Source organism: Nuphar pumila, chromosome 15 (assembly GCF_984573655.1).
Source record: "Nuphar pumila chromosome 15, dmNupPumi1.hap1.1, whole genome shotgun sequence".
NCBI classification, from domain to species: Eukaryota; Viridiplantae; Streptophyta; class Magnoliopsida; order Nymphaeales; family Nymphaeaceae; genus Nuphar; species Nuphar pumila.
In genome coordinates, this window is record NC_143263.1 from 79237956 (window position 1) to 79250673 (window position 12718).

At 41.4% G+C, this 12718-nt stretch overlaps 1 protein-coding gene across 1 annotated transcript; it reads right to left on the reverse strand.

Moving 5' to 3' along the window:
* Positions 1-798: 798 nt before the first annotated feature.
* Positions 799-3624, reverse strand: LOC149815714 (uncharacterized). The gene is made up of 2 exons (XM_089989729.1): positions 2548-3624; positions 799-1957 (listed from the first exon to the last, which is right to left on the reverse strand). Exons 1-2 carry the CDS (start codon positions 3534-3536, stop codon positions 1216-1218), a joined length of 1731 nt encoding a protein of 576 aa, XP_089845855.1. The 5' UTR covers positions 3537-3624; the 3' UTR covers positions 799-1215.
* Positions 3625-12718: the final 9094 nt, after the last annotated feature.

Sequence of the window (12718 nt, forward strand, 5' to 3'; positions counted from 1 at the left end):
GTGATAACCAACCTAATGCTTCATACCCAGAAGCCAGATCAGGGGAAGCGGAACATTGCATTTGTGCAATGTGATTGCACCTGATCCCTTCAGGAAGCCAGAAGGGGAAACAGTTTCCATTTTTTGACTCTGACAGGTAAGCTAGGGTTAGGCAGAACCCTAGCTGTTCATTAATGTGATAGAAAAGCACAACTGAATAAAGGCAACGAAGGCATCAAGTGTGAACTCATGATAAGGTGAGTTTTCAACTGGAAATACCAGATAGCAAACTCATTAACATTAGATAAACCGGTCCTGAATTATTATTAAGGCAATTAATAATATAACCAATTTTGATGAACCAAGCATGTCTTCACACTCGGTCCATCACAAAATGGATAAGTCTGTATTTGTTTATGCATCTTTATGGCTGCGACTGATGAAAAGAATCAAAACCTCTTATCTATCACCCTATCCTTCCTGTAAAGCAAGAGGCAACTAGGCAAAAAACCAACTTTTTAGCCTCAACACCCTTCGTATCTGGCACATTTTTACATTACCATGAACGACCAACCAGATCAGATGACAAAACCTCGGCTCCAAGATTTTCCAAATAATGTAGCCGTTGTTCCTCGTCTCATATAATCAACTCCCACAAAAAACCACAGCCTCCCAGTCTCACACAGAGCCCACACTGGAAAGAAGGTCGGTCATGAATGTTGTCTTTCATTAATCACAGATGCACACTAACCAACAATTCAAATAACAGTAGCAAGGGGATGAGACCCACCACAGGTAAGATTGAGACAAAGGCACATTGACAATGACTCGTATATCTCATTTTTATTAATCACATAACACACCACGTCTCACAGAAGACCAAACAGTAATAGACTGAACTCATCACATGAGAGGAGCAGACAGAAGAGAGAGAGAGAGGGGAGCAGGAAGAAACAGAGAGAGAGAGAGAGAGAGAGAGAGAGGGGGGGGGGACCTTATTAGACCTATGACAGACATCAACCAATCGTTTAAATCAAACGAGCTACGAACTCAGAAATTCGACAGAAGAATAGAGAGCAGAACAATACACATATTATGACATTGAAGAGTTTATAGGCTGACAGCAACGAATTTAACCCAAAGTCGCAACTGCTATGTATATGAACAGAAGTCATCACCACCGAAGAAGCAAGCATTGTATGGGAACAACGACTGATAACAACTCACTAATAGCCACTATGATCTAGCTGGCTTTGTATCTGGGGAGAGCTGTGACGATGCCTCCCCTGCAGCAGCACTTACCGGTATCGTCTGACTGTAGAATATTTGCTGTGGAAAGGCATCACCATAATCATAACCCAAATGAGTAGCTGGGTGCAGGGGATAACGGTACCCGGCGTACTGCTGCTGATCAGGAGCATGCATCAGTGGCACGGCCGCTGCACTAGCAGCAGTTCTGTATATATTGCTTGTCAATGGAGCAGGGCGGGAGGAGGATGGTGGTGGCGGTGCAGCATATGAAAGGATGGGCGATGGGTCTTTTGCTGGTGGTGGCATCGGCTTGCTTGAAGGATCAGCCATCGTGGATTGATATGCTGCAAAATTGTAGGCTTGGTTCTGCCTCAGTGTAGCCATGGCGGAGGCCTGGGGGTGCAGGAAATACATGGGGATCGGCTGATCAACCTGCTGCTGCTGAGGTTGCTGCTGCTGCTGCTGCTGTGGATGATGATGGAGCTGGTAGAAAGAAGGCATGGGTGGTGGCGGGATAGCTGCAGCCTGGTGGTGGAGATAGTGATACTCTGGCGGCAGCTCCTGCGGAACAAGGAAGTTAGGGTCTGCAGGATACGGCAAGTGGACTCTGTAATTCTGATCAGATGGCTCCCGCTTGGGATCGTCAACGGCAGCTGAAACCCTGCCAGGATCCTGATAGTACACAGGCTTAGGTGGAGCCTGGACAGGTTGAGGAGGAGGATTATCCCTGAAAAAGATAAAGCACCACCAGAACGCACTAAACCATCAATTTTCGTGCTCCAAACACACTTACAAATCTCATACAATTCAGGTTTTTCCCCAAAATGCGAAGAATTGAAATTCTTCTTTTTATTTTTGGAAAAATAGCTCTACAGATTAAAAGTTTTCTTGAAATCACAGGGATTCGGATTCTTTTGCTACCGAAACCCTATAAATTTTCTCATTTCTCTGCCGTCCTGGATCTTGAAATTCAGACACTTTTTCGTAACCCTGGACCTAAACAATCGCACTTTTGTAACACAAGCTTATAATTTCTATTTTTTGACACGTTAAACGTAGCAGTTCAGCCCTCACCCTAAAACTTCAGATTTTTCAAGCCCTAAACGTACGAATTCAGATTTCTTTTTCCGAACTTAATCTCCAATATTTTCACATTTTCGTCTCCACAAGCCCAGAAATTAAGGACATTTTCTCATTTCTAAACGCAGAACCCTAATATTCGTCACTTTCAAAACCCTAACCCTGAAAGTTCATCGTCAACGAATAGGAAGAAGAATGATGGAAAGAGAGAGAATAAGCGGAGGAAGACGACAATACCTGGCCGGAACCTCAGGCTCCGGTGGGCGCTTGGCGAACTCCGACAGCAGATTCATCTGCCCGAGCTGCTCCTCGATCCCACCAGGCCCCGCAATGACACCCCCGCCGCTGGCCGGATCCTCCGCCTTGATCCCAGCCGGCGGCAGGTTCGACACTGAGGGAGCGGACGACGTCGACCCAAACGACGACGAGGTCTCCATCATCGGAGAGTCCGGCACCGACTGCACCTCAGCCTTGAGTCCTTTCCCTGAGCCACCAGCTCCGGCGGCAGCCGAGCCACCGTCCTCCGAAGTGGCGGGGTCGTGGCGGTCCCAATCGGCGGCGGTGCCGGAGTCGAGCCCGAGGAGGCGGTTGACGGAAGCGGCGGTGGTGTCGGAGAAGCCGCGGGGGAGGCCGACGGGGACGGCGCCGTTGAGGGCGTCGACGAACCAGGTCTCGGCCTTGGAGTCCTCGAGGAGGGAGCCGAGGCTGGAGGTGGTGTCGGGCTTGGCGGGGAAGAGGAAGAGGCGGAGGCGGGAGGGCTTCGGCGAGGCGGCGCAGCGATCGTACTCCTCGATCATGTTGTCGAGGTCGTCGTCGGTGGTGACGGAGATGAGGGAGTCGAGGTCCTCGCTGGGGAGCTGGTACTTGATGGAGAAGGGCCTACCGGAGAGGAGCTGCCGGGAGAGGCGGGCGGTGAGGTCGGCGAGGGAGGAGTGGCGGTCAACGACGACGATGCGCGTCTCGCCGCCGAGGTAGCAGAGGGACTTGTCGTGGGGGCGGGGGATGATGCGCCCGCCATAGCTGCACATGAGCCGGAGCTTGGTGGAGGGGACGGTGGCAGTGGGGGCGGAGGCCGCCGGAGGGACGTCGTCCCACCGGAAGGGCTCGGAGTCCGTGCCTCGCGACCGGGGAGATGAGTCAAGTGACTCCGGGTAGGCGGCGACGGGGGCCACGGCGGGGAGGAAGGTGGCGGAGTCGATCTCCGTCGGAGCGGCAGCCTTCGCCATGGTGGTGGTGGTGCTCTCTGGTGGGGGTTTTCTTCACCTCTTTGGAGAAGGGAGGGTTTGGGTTTGTAGCAAAACCCTGGGACTGAAGGAGGACAAATGGAGGTGGTTTTTTGTTTTCATTTTTTTTTTAAATAAATGAAATGACTAAAGCACCCCTTCCTTGCAGTTGCCAGTTGGGCTAGGCAAGGAGGAGGAGTTACTGTAGTTTGGGTTGGGGGTAAGAAATTGGGTGTTTGGGTTGGTGAGTCTGTGAGCTGTCAACGATTCGGACCCGAGCCACACGTCAAACCAAAGCCTGACCCTGTTTTCCTTTTTGTTTCATTGCGAAAGAACCCTAACCTACCGCAAAACGGAAGGCCTTCCGTTGGTAAAAGGACTACTTATACGGGTCGGGTTTGGTTCAGATCCAGGTATAACCAGATTTTGGGTCAGATTTTTAGGTATGGTATCGGGTCTGAACCAGGGTCTAATCGAATCTACTATAAGAAAAAGCATACCTGGATCCAATAAAAACTACATGAACTTGAACGATACCAAGTAAAGTAATAATTTTTATCATTTTTACATTGAAAAATTATGGTTCTTAATCGGTACTCGGGTCGGGTCTGAGACTAATATAAAATTTCACAAATTATACCCCAGTCCATGTATTAATCCAACCTTCGGGTCTGGACTCAAGTCTTAATCGGATCTTTTCTTTTGTCACCATAGCCTCTCTGCCTACAAGGGCAGCGCACGGCTGAGACAAATACGTTTGGCAGACCTTTACCAGTTTACAAGATGTCAAAATACGTTTTTACCCTAGCCAAACTACAACATAATTATGTCCGTCGGTATTGAGATGGACGGTTGATGCTTGAAAAGGTCAAAATTTTTTTTTTTTTGGCTTCTTCATAAAATCTACCAGCTACTTGAGGCCTTGAATGTCCTTGACTAAAAGTCTTAAGGGTTACTTGTACTTTGATGTAAGTTGGAAAGTTGAAACTGCCAACTCGCAGTAGTCTGTGTACTGCTAACGCCCTGCGTGACGGAGGACGAAATGTCAATCTCAACAATGGTAGGGATAGTGACATAATTTTACACGTAAGCTGGTATTTTCTTGGCTTAGTACTTGTCGGGGAGTGGTGTAGATGGTGGGGCCCGCCTTGGGATGTATTCTTAGCTGGCGAAATGAGCTGCTTACGAAATTACTAAAAAACCTCCTTAATATGACGAAATGGCAATTACACCCTTATATGCGTTTAGGGATGGCAGTGGACTGGGGGACAACGGGCCCCGTCCGCCTCGCCCTGTTTGGACCGGGGATGAAGGGCACGAAACGGGGATGGGGGTATGGGTGGCAAAATCTGACACGACCCGCCAACCCTTTTCTTAGCCGGGTTCGGGTTTGACTTAAACGAGTTAATGTCGTAAACGGGTCGACCGGCCTAACCCGTTTATTAATCGGGTCGGGTTCGTGTTAGGGGTATGCCAACCCGCCAACCAGTCTGACCTGTTTAATAAATGGGTTACGCGGGCAGGTCAACTCGTTTACCCGAACCGTCAACCGGTCAACCAACCCATTTACCTGACCTCGACTCGCCTGCCAACCCGTTTACCCGAACCCGACTCTCCAACCTGCCGGACAACCCGTTTACCCGAACCTGACCCTCCAACCCGCCCGCCAGCCCTTTTAGCCGAATTTAACCCACCAATCCGCCCACCAACCCATTTATTAAACAGGTTAACCGTGTCATGTCAGGTTACCCGTTTAATAAATGGGTCGGGTTCATGTTTGCCACAGCCGACCCATTTAATAAACGGGTCCGGTTCGTGTTGAGGTATGTTGACCCGCTGACACGACTTGACAATCCGACCTGATTGACACCCCTAGATGGAGGCGGGGATGAAGATTAAAATCTATCTCTGTCCGAGGATAGACTTACGCTTTCCCCCACCCCGTCCCGTCCCCATCACAATCCCCGCCTTGCACCACCCCACCCCATCTCCAATCCTTCAATGGATGACTATAGACCCCTAGGAAATGGGGCCCCACCCCGCCTCACCTCTGTTTGGACCGGGGATGGAGGATTTGAAACGGAGATGGAAGTGGGGTGGAGGTTAAAATCTATCCCCATGCCGGTATGGAGGCGGGGATGGAGATTTGGATTTTGAGACGGGGCAGGGGTGGAGATCTTGTCTCCCGGCCTCGCCCCGGTCCACTGCCATCCCTATATGCGTTAGGGCTGGGAAACAAACAAGCCGCTCATGGCTCTGCTCGTTAAGAGCTCATTCAAACTCTTAAGATAAGCTCCGCAAGATGAATATCAACGAACGATATGTACTTGGCTCAGCTCGGCTCGACTCACAGAAGTTTGTTAGGTAGTAAGAAATACATTTTATATATAGTTTACATGTAGTCTTATTTCTTTCAGTAAAACAATGCATGTTTTCATAAACAAGTCAGCTCAAACTCAGCTTAGCTGAGCCAAACTTAACACTTCAAGCTTGTCTCATTCAGCTCATTTATGAGCCTACTGTCAGATGTTCACTGGTTGAAAGGTAGACATTGGAAAAGTCTTAGTGTGATCCCTTAGTGCATCTCTGTCAATTTTGGTTTAATTTTTTTTATTCCATCATTTGGTGATATGAGATTCAAAATTTTCAACTAGTTGGCTTTGGCTTAGTGCTTATGTTGTTCTTGCTTGGTAATGAAGAGATTCTTAACCCTGCTTTTACATGTATTGTTGCATAAGAAACCTATTATATGTGTATTTAGTGGCACTAACCCCATAAAAAATGAGCTTTTGATTTATGCATAACTAATTTTCAAAAGCAAAAAATATCTTTTGGATCATGTTTGGCATGTATTATTTGTTATTTTCTACCAAACAGGCAAACGGGCACATCATTTTCTCATAGTTTTTTTTTTTTATTAAGAATAGCATATAAGAGGATTAAGGCTGGGTGGTCGTGTCATTAATCGAGAGTTTTACTTTCCAGAGAGGAGGGCCAATTCGTGTCACAGAAATTCTGGGTTTTTCACAGAAACGCATGGACGGGTGTGCATTTTCACGAAGCCCACAATGCCGAAACAAACATGACATCGTGGAAATGCCTCGATCGGTGTGCCATTTTACGCACTGGACTCTTCTTTTCCGAGAAAATGGTTTCCGTGGAAAAGGTTCCGATACAGTTTTCGCAGCAGATGAATCCACGGAAAGGGTTACCGCGTAACCTGGTTCTCAGTGAGGGTTTTCTTTCCTTGGTCATAAAAAAAGATGACATAACAGGAATAAATTAGAATGAGTTGTTTTCTTGCATTTAATGCTTTGATTCATTTTTCAGATCATGATTATCTTCTTGAAACACAAGTTGTTGATTTTTCAGCAGCTTGAGATTTGAATCATCTGATAAGGATAAGAAATGAACCAAGTTGCTCGTAGCTCGGTTAGATTTTGAGTTTTTTTTTTTTATAAATAGGCAAGCTTAGGGATAAGCCAATGGCACTGAAAGTGAGACGCTTTGGCTATGATAGTGTAACCTAACCATCCAACTATCTCATTAGACCAGAGTTGAGCATGAGCTTACCTGATCAACTGGCTTAAATTAACAAACTAAGCACAAACAAGAAATGTTCAGCTTGAGTTAGCTCGTTAAAAATATAATATAAGTGTTTTAGATGCCATCATTACCATAAGTACAACATGCATAGATATAGTCGGTTGAGGTGTATGTAGGGGTGGCCATCCGGCTGAACCAGGCTAGCCCGATTAGGTCCCGACAGTCCCAACCCATATCTTGGTCCGACTTAGTCATACTTGGGCTTGGGTAGGGCTCGAGCCCGGCCCTTTAGACCATACCCAGTTAACGGGTTCGGCTTGTAAGGCCTTGTGTGTTTTACACAAGGACCACGATTAGAGCCCGATTATCCAATCGGCCTGAGCCGGGCATCGCCCAACATTATTCGAGCTGGGTCTGTAATTAAATTTCAGCCCGATCCCAACCCAATTCGAGCTGGGTACCCGAAAGTCCGACAACACCCAGACCTATGGCCACCAGTGTATGCTTGTATTGAAGAGGTTGGAGACTATCATCTACACATGAAATTCTTAAGAAAATGGGTGTTTGCATAATCATGCAGGGTATTGGTTCTTATTTCTTGTCAAGCCTAACCAAACAAATGTCACAAGTATCATATCGGGATTTTCTGCAAGAAAATATCTCTTGATAAATTTTAAATTATCAATTTCCAGGTGAATCTCAGGAAAAGTATAATAGCATATATAATATCGAAACAAATATGGAGATAATTACACATATCATTAAGTCAAAAGAACTGTCAATATTGTGTTGCTATCATGAAAAATCATGATATCTTAAAATGAGTCATTTTTTAATATATCAAGATATATATTTTCATAACAACACCAATATTCATAGCTATAAGCCAAACAAGTGTACCCAAAAGAAGCAGAGTCCCATATCTCTCTCTCTCTCTCAAATCACTATCTAGTCTTATCTTGAATTTTCATAAAATAAGAAAGAGAAAGACTTTATGATCTATACATGTTTTCGTTTGATTTTGTATTTGAACAGTTTAAATGTTTGAAAATGCATGAAAGAGACCTCAATAGTTTGACAAGGCTTTGTTTTTATGCTTGGAGACCTAATATCTTTTGACACAAAAGTGAGCCAACTGTTCCTTTTCCTTTTTTTCATTTTTTCTTGTCCATCCACAACGTTAGGGTTGTATAAGAACTATACCCTTACAGTTGTGTTTGATGCTAAGAGAATATCACATCAGGCATCTACTCAGCATGTTATTAAATATATGCTAATCTTTCATTTAAAAAATTCGAGGGTAACTTAAACAAATCAAACTGTTTGTTTAATTACATTACAAGAATCAAGTTTAGAATCTACAGGTTGATAATCTGTTTTATCAAGTCCAAACAGCCTCATTAACTAACACAAGAGGACTAGTACAAAAAATGATGTCAAGTTCTTTTTCTTCTTTTTGATAAACAAAATTATCTAGTTGGTATGCCTCTACTTGTTTTGTTGTGTGTCACCTTGTGGTTATACATAGTAGATATCATTAATAACAAAACTTAATAATGACTAGAATCATATTAAAAATAAAGACTTACCTACACATATTTGATAAATAGAGGAGATTAGAGTTCATGGATTCTCCTATTTTGCTTGAAGCTTCTAATCAAAATGAGCCGCTGGCTTGTTTTGGCTGAGGCAAGCTCAAGTATGACCTGAGCCTAAGCTCAATCTCTCATGAACTTGAGATGGGCCCAGGTCAACTCCTCATGAGCTCAAGTCAAGCCTGAGATAGCTATATGTCTAGGTTAAAAGAAATGATAAAAATGAGGAAACCAAATCATTAGCAACCAATTTATGTAGACAATGTTTACATGCATGTTAAGATGAGCTATTATTAACCTTTATACACATTTAGGGATCTCTGTGGACCGGGGGAAACGGGCCCCTCCCCGCCTTGCCCCGTTTGGACCGGGGATGGAGGACATGAAACACAGATGGAGGTTAAAATCCAAACCCATGCGGGGATGGAGGTCCGGATTTTGAGATGAGGCGGGGTTGGAGACCTTGTGCCCTGCCCTCACCCCGGTCCATTTTTTTTGCTTGGTATTAACCTTTATGAGCCTAAGTTAAGATGGGCTAGGCAGCCTCATTTTCAAGCTCAGCTTGTCAAATATAATGAGCTCATAGCAAGCTGAATGCAAACTGCTTTACCAAGTCTAGACTGGGGTGAGTTATGTGTGGTTTGGTTTGGTTTGTTAGCCGCTCCACATCTATTACTAAACCAGTGAGGGCACCGAAATTATCTCGTTGGAGCAGTTAGTGTACGTCACCTATGTGTTAGACTTTGCAAGTTCAAATCCCAATGGTATGGTTGTATAACGGGTGAGGGTCACAAAATCTTGCTCTCGAGAAAAATATTGGCAAGGAAAAATCTTGTGATACTTTGGAAACTCTAGTTTTCTTAAGAAAAATCTTAGATATATTGGTGCACAATAAACACTTAAAATATGTAAAATATGATGCAACTCTAAAAAAAGTTCTTTTAAGGGTTAATATTTCACTAAAGCATGCTATTTTCAAAATAAGTAATGTTTTTAAAATAGCACACTTTTGCAATATAATATTGGCTTTTGAAAATATCATGATAAAATTATGATGTTGTCACACGATATCGCCAATATTTGTGACTGACTACAAGTTTCATTTGTAATCAAGCAAAACAACTGCATTTTTTTGATAAGTTCAATTTGGATTAAACCCTAGGATGTCTAATTTAAAAGGGACAGGGTTTTGGGCTGACCCAATCTTCTTGTTATCTCTGAAAAATACTCGGAACATAGAGATTTGACATGCTAGAAACTCAATATAACCTATATATTTTACACCTCCAAGGAACTCGACTATAACATGTAGCATTCATGAACTTTCTACATGAAAGTTCTCAAGAAAATTGGCTATATATGGTGGAATTGGGAAAGATGGATGAAATGAAGGAAAATCTCATGAATCTTAATAAACCAATCCAAGTCAAAATAAGCAAAAGTCAATCCACTTTACAAAAAGAGAGAGGCTAAAGAGAAGTAATTCTCATTAAGATCATAAGCATATGAAATAACACTAACATTGGAGTATTTGTGCACCCCTAAGCTTAAAAAAATAAAAACACTCCTCACTAAGCCCCAAGTTACCCCATACACCCTTCATGGATCATTTGGATCTAAATACAAGAAGTAAGGAGATCCACTAGGTAACCACCCAATTACAATAAGATCCAAAACAAAAAAAGAAGTCCCCCAAAATAATATGCTATCAATATCAACCTCTTTAAGTTTGTCTTGTCCTCAAAGCAATGCATGTGAGTGTAGCTGGTCTTCTTCCTCATGACTCACTTTTAGCTTCCTAAGTCTTTTTTCGTCTTTTCGTATGTGGATCATCTTAAGTCTTAATTCCCGTGAAAGTATATTAAGCCCTTTTCTTAATTACATTCAAAAGAAATTTCTACTAACCTTAATACAATTTTATTCAAACTATGAATCATATTTATGATTCTTTTATTATTCTATCCTACTAAAATAATCATTATCTTCATGGGAAGAAGTCACATAATGTGTAAGAAAAGGCATTCATCTTGACTCTATGATCGTACTTCACCTTATTTATAGTGGTCTTTCATCATAGTAAAGTAATTATTCAATTATGAAACTCATGCTATTTGTAATGTTTTTGCCATGTTTAAGCTTGGAAAATCATCTTTCCAATGGGCATGGGGTAGTGGACATGAAATTACAATTGTGGCTAGGTTGCCACTCTCTATTACAAAGTAAGCATAGGTCAAACCTTTCATGCTCACTACACTTTTCATTTACATGAGTAAGATTTTCAATTTCACAAATTTGGGAAGACTTCTTCTTCTTCCATAGTTGCATCCATAAATGAAAAAACTAAGATTAGCATGATCAAATATCCAATCCATAGCTAAGCATTTATTTTAGCTATTTATTGCATGGTCTTATAAATAAGGACGAAAGGTCCACTTCTTGAAGAATTTGATTCATGACAAATATTCGCTACAATTTGTGCCTTCCTATCTTCCCATCTTTAATCTTATAATGGACACTCATGCCAAAATTTCCTTTATTATTTTTGTTTAGTCCTTTATGAGTAATGAAGTGACTGCATCCTGTACTAAAACTTTGGCTTCATTAAGAAGTTTCAAACACTTCAATTCTTATGGTTCAACTCTTGTGTTGAATTGTTCTTTCACATAGCTATAGAGAAGCCAAATCTAATCTTCAAGGGCCTTAATTTTTTTTGGGTTATACAATATAGTTTTAGACACTCAATTCACATTTCATGTTTCATAATTGTGACTGCAACTCACGTATTTTATACTTGAATGACCAGAATTTTCAATTTACCATTGTGCTTGAGAAGAGTGAAACCTGAATTTTCAATAGCAGGAAAACTGCTTTTGCTACTAGCATCTTAGCTAAAGGGTCTATGTCAAGGGTTTAGGCCGAATTTGAGTTTTGTTTAAGGGCTATGTGAGTTGGTTAGGTTATGAGATTTTTAGTGACTTTTGTAACATTATAGGTAGGTGAAACTAGCTATAGTTTATTGATAAGTTTTGTGACAGATCAGAGTGCCTTAGGGTGTGTTAGATGACCCGTCCAAGATTGGATAAAACGTCATAATAATAACACACAAAACACATGTTTTGCCTATTCTATAACAACTATATTATGTTCAGTGTTTGTTTTAATTGGACAAGAAGATGTGTTCTTTGTGTCCTGCATTTGATTTTTACTGCAGATAATTTAAACACTTATGGATTATGGGTCGGACGATAACTGAATTTTGGATCCTATGACTTGATCTGCCCAACCATATGAGTATTTGAACAAGTTTATTATGGATTTTAGATTAGAATATGGATCTCATATTGGATCTAAAAACTAAAAAAAGTTTAAAATTTAGATAATTTGAGAAAAATAAGAATTAATATTTTTTATATATAAATTCTTTAATCAGTGTCATATTGGATCTAATTATAAAAGCTTAACAAAAAATTATGGATTTTAGCCCCAAATATGGATCTCAAATTGGATCTAAGCATGAAAAAAATGTTTAAAATGGGTTATTTGAGAAAAATAGGAATTGATAGTTTTTTATATATAAATGATTTAATCGGTGTCATATTGGATATAATTGTGAAAGTTTATCAAAAATTTATGAAATTTAGCCCCAAATTTAGATCTCAAGCTAGATCCAAGTAATAATTTGAGAAAAAATAGGAATTCGTATTTTTATATACAAATTCAAAAATCATAAATAAATCATATAAAACCCTAAAATGAATGAAATAAATCATAAATAAACCAAAAAACTCTAAACTACAACAAAAATAAATCATAAAATCAAAGAAACCATAAAATTAAATATAAAAAGCCCCAATTCAAACCTCAACAAAAAAAAATCAAAGAAAAAAAACCCTCATCAAATACAAAAATTCTCTAATTAAAGAAAATTGATTTAAAATCCTAATCGAAGAAAAAAATCCTAATCAAATTAAATATATAAAACCTTAGTTAAAGATATTTGATTCAAAGCCCTAATCAAATCAAAGAAAAGCCATAATAAAATTA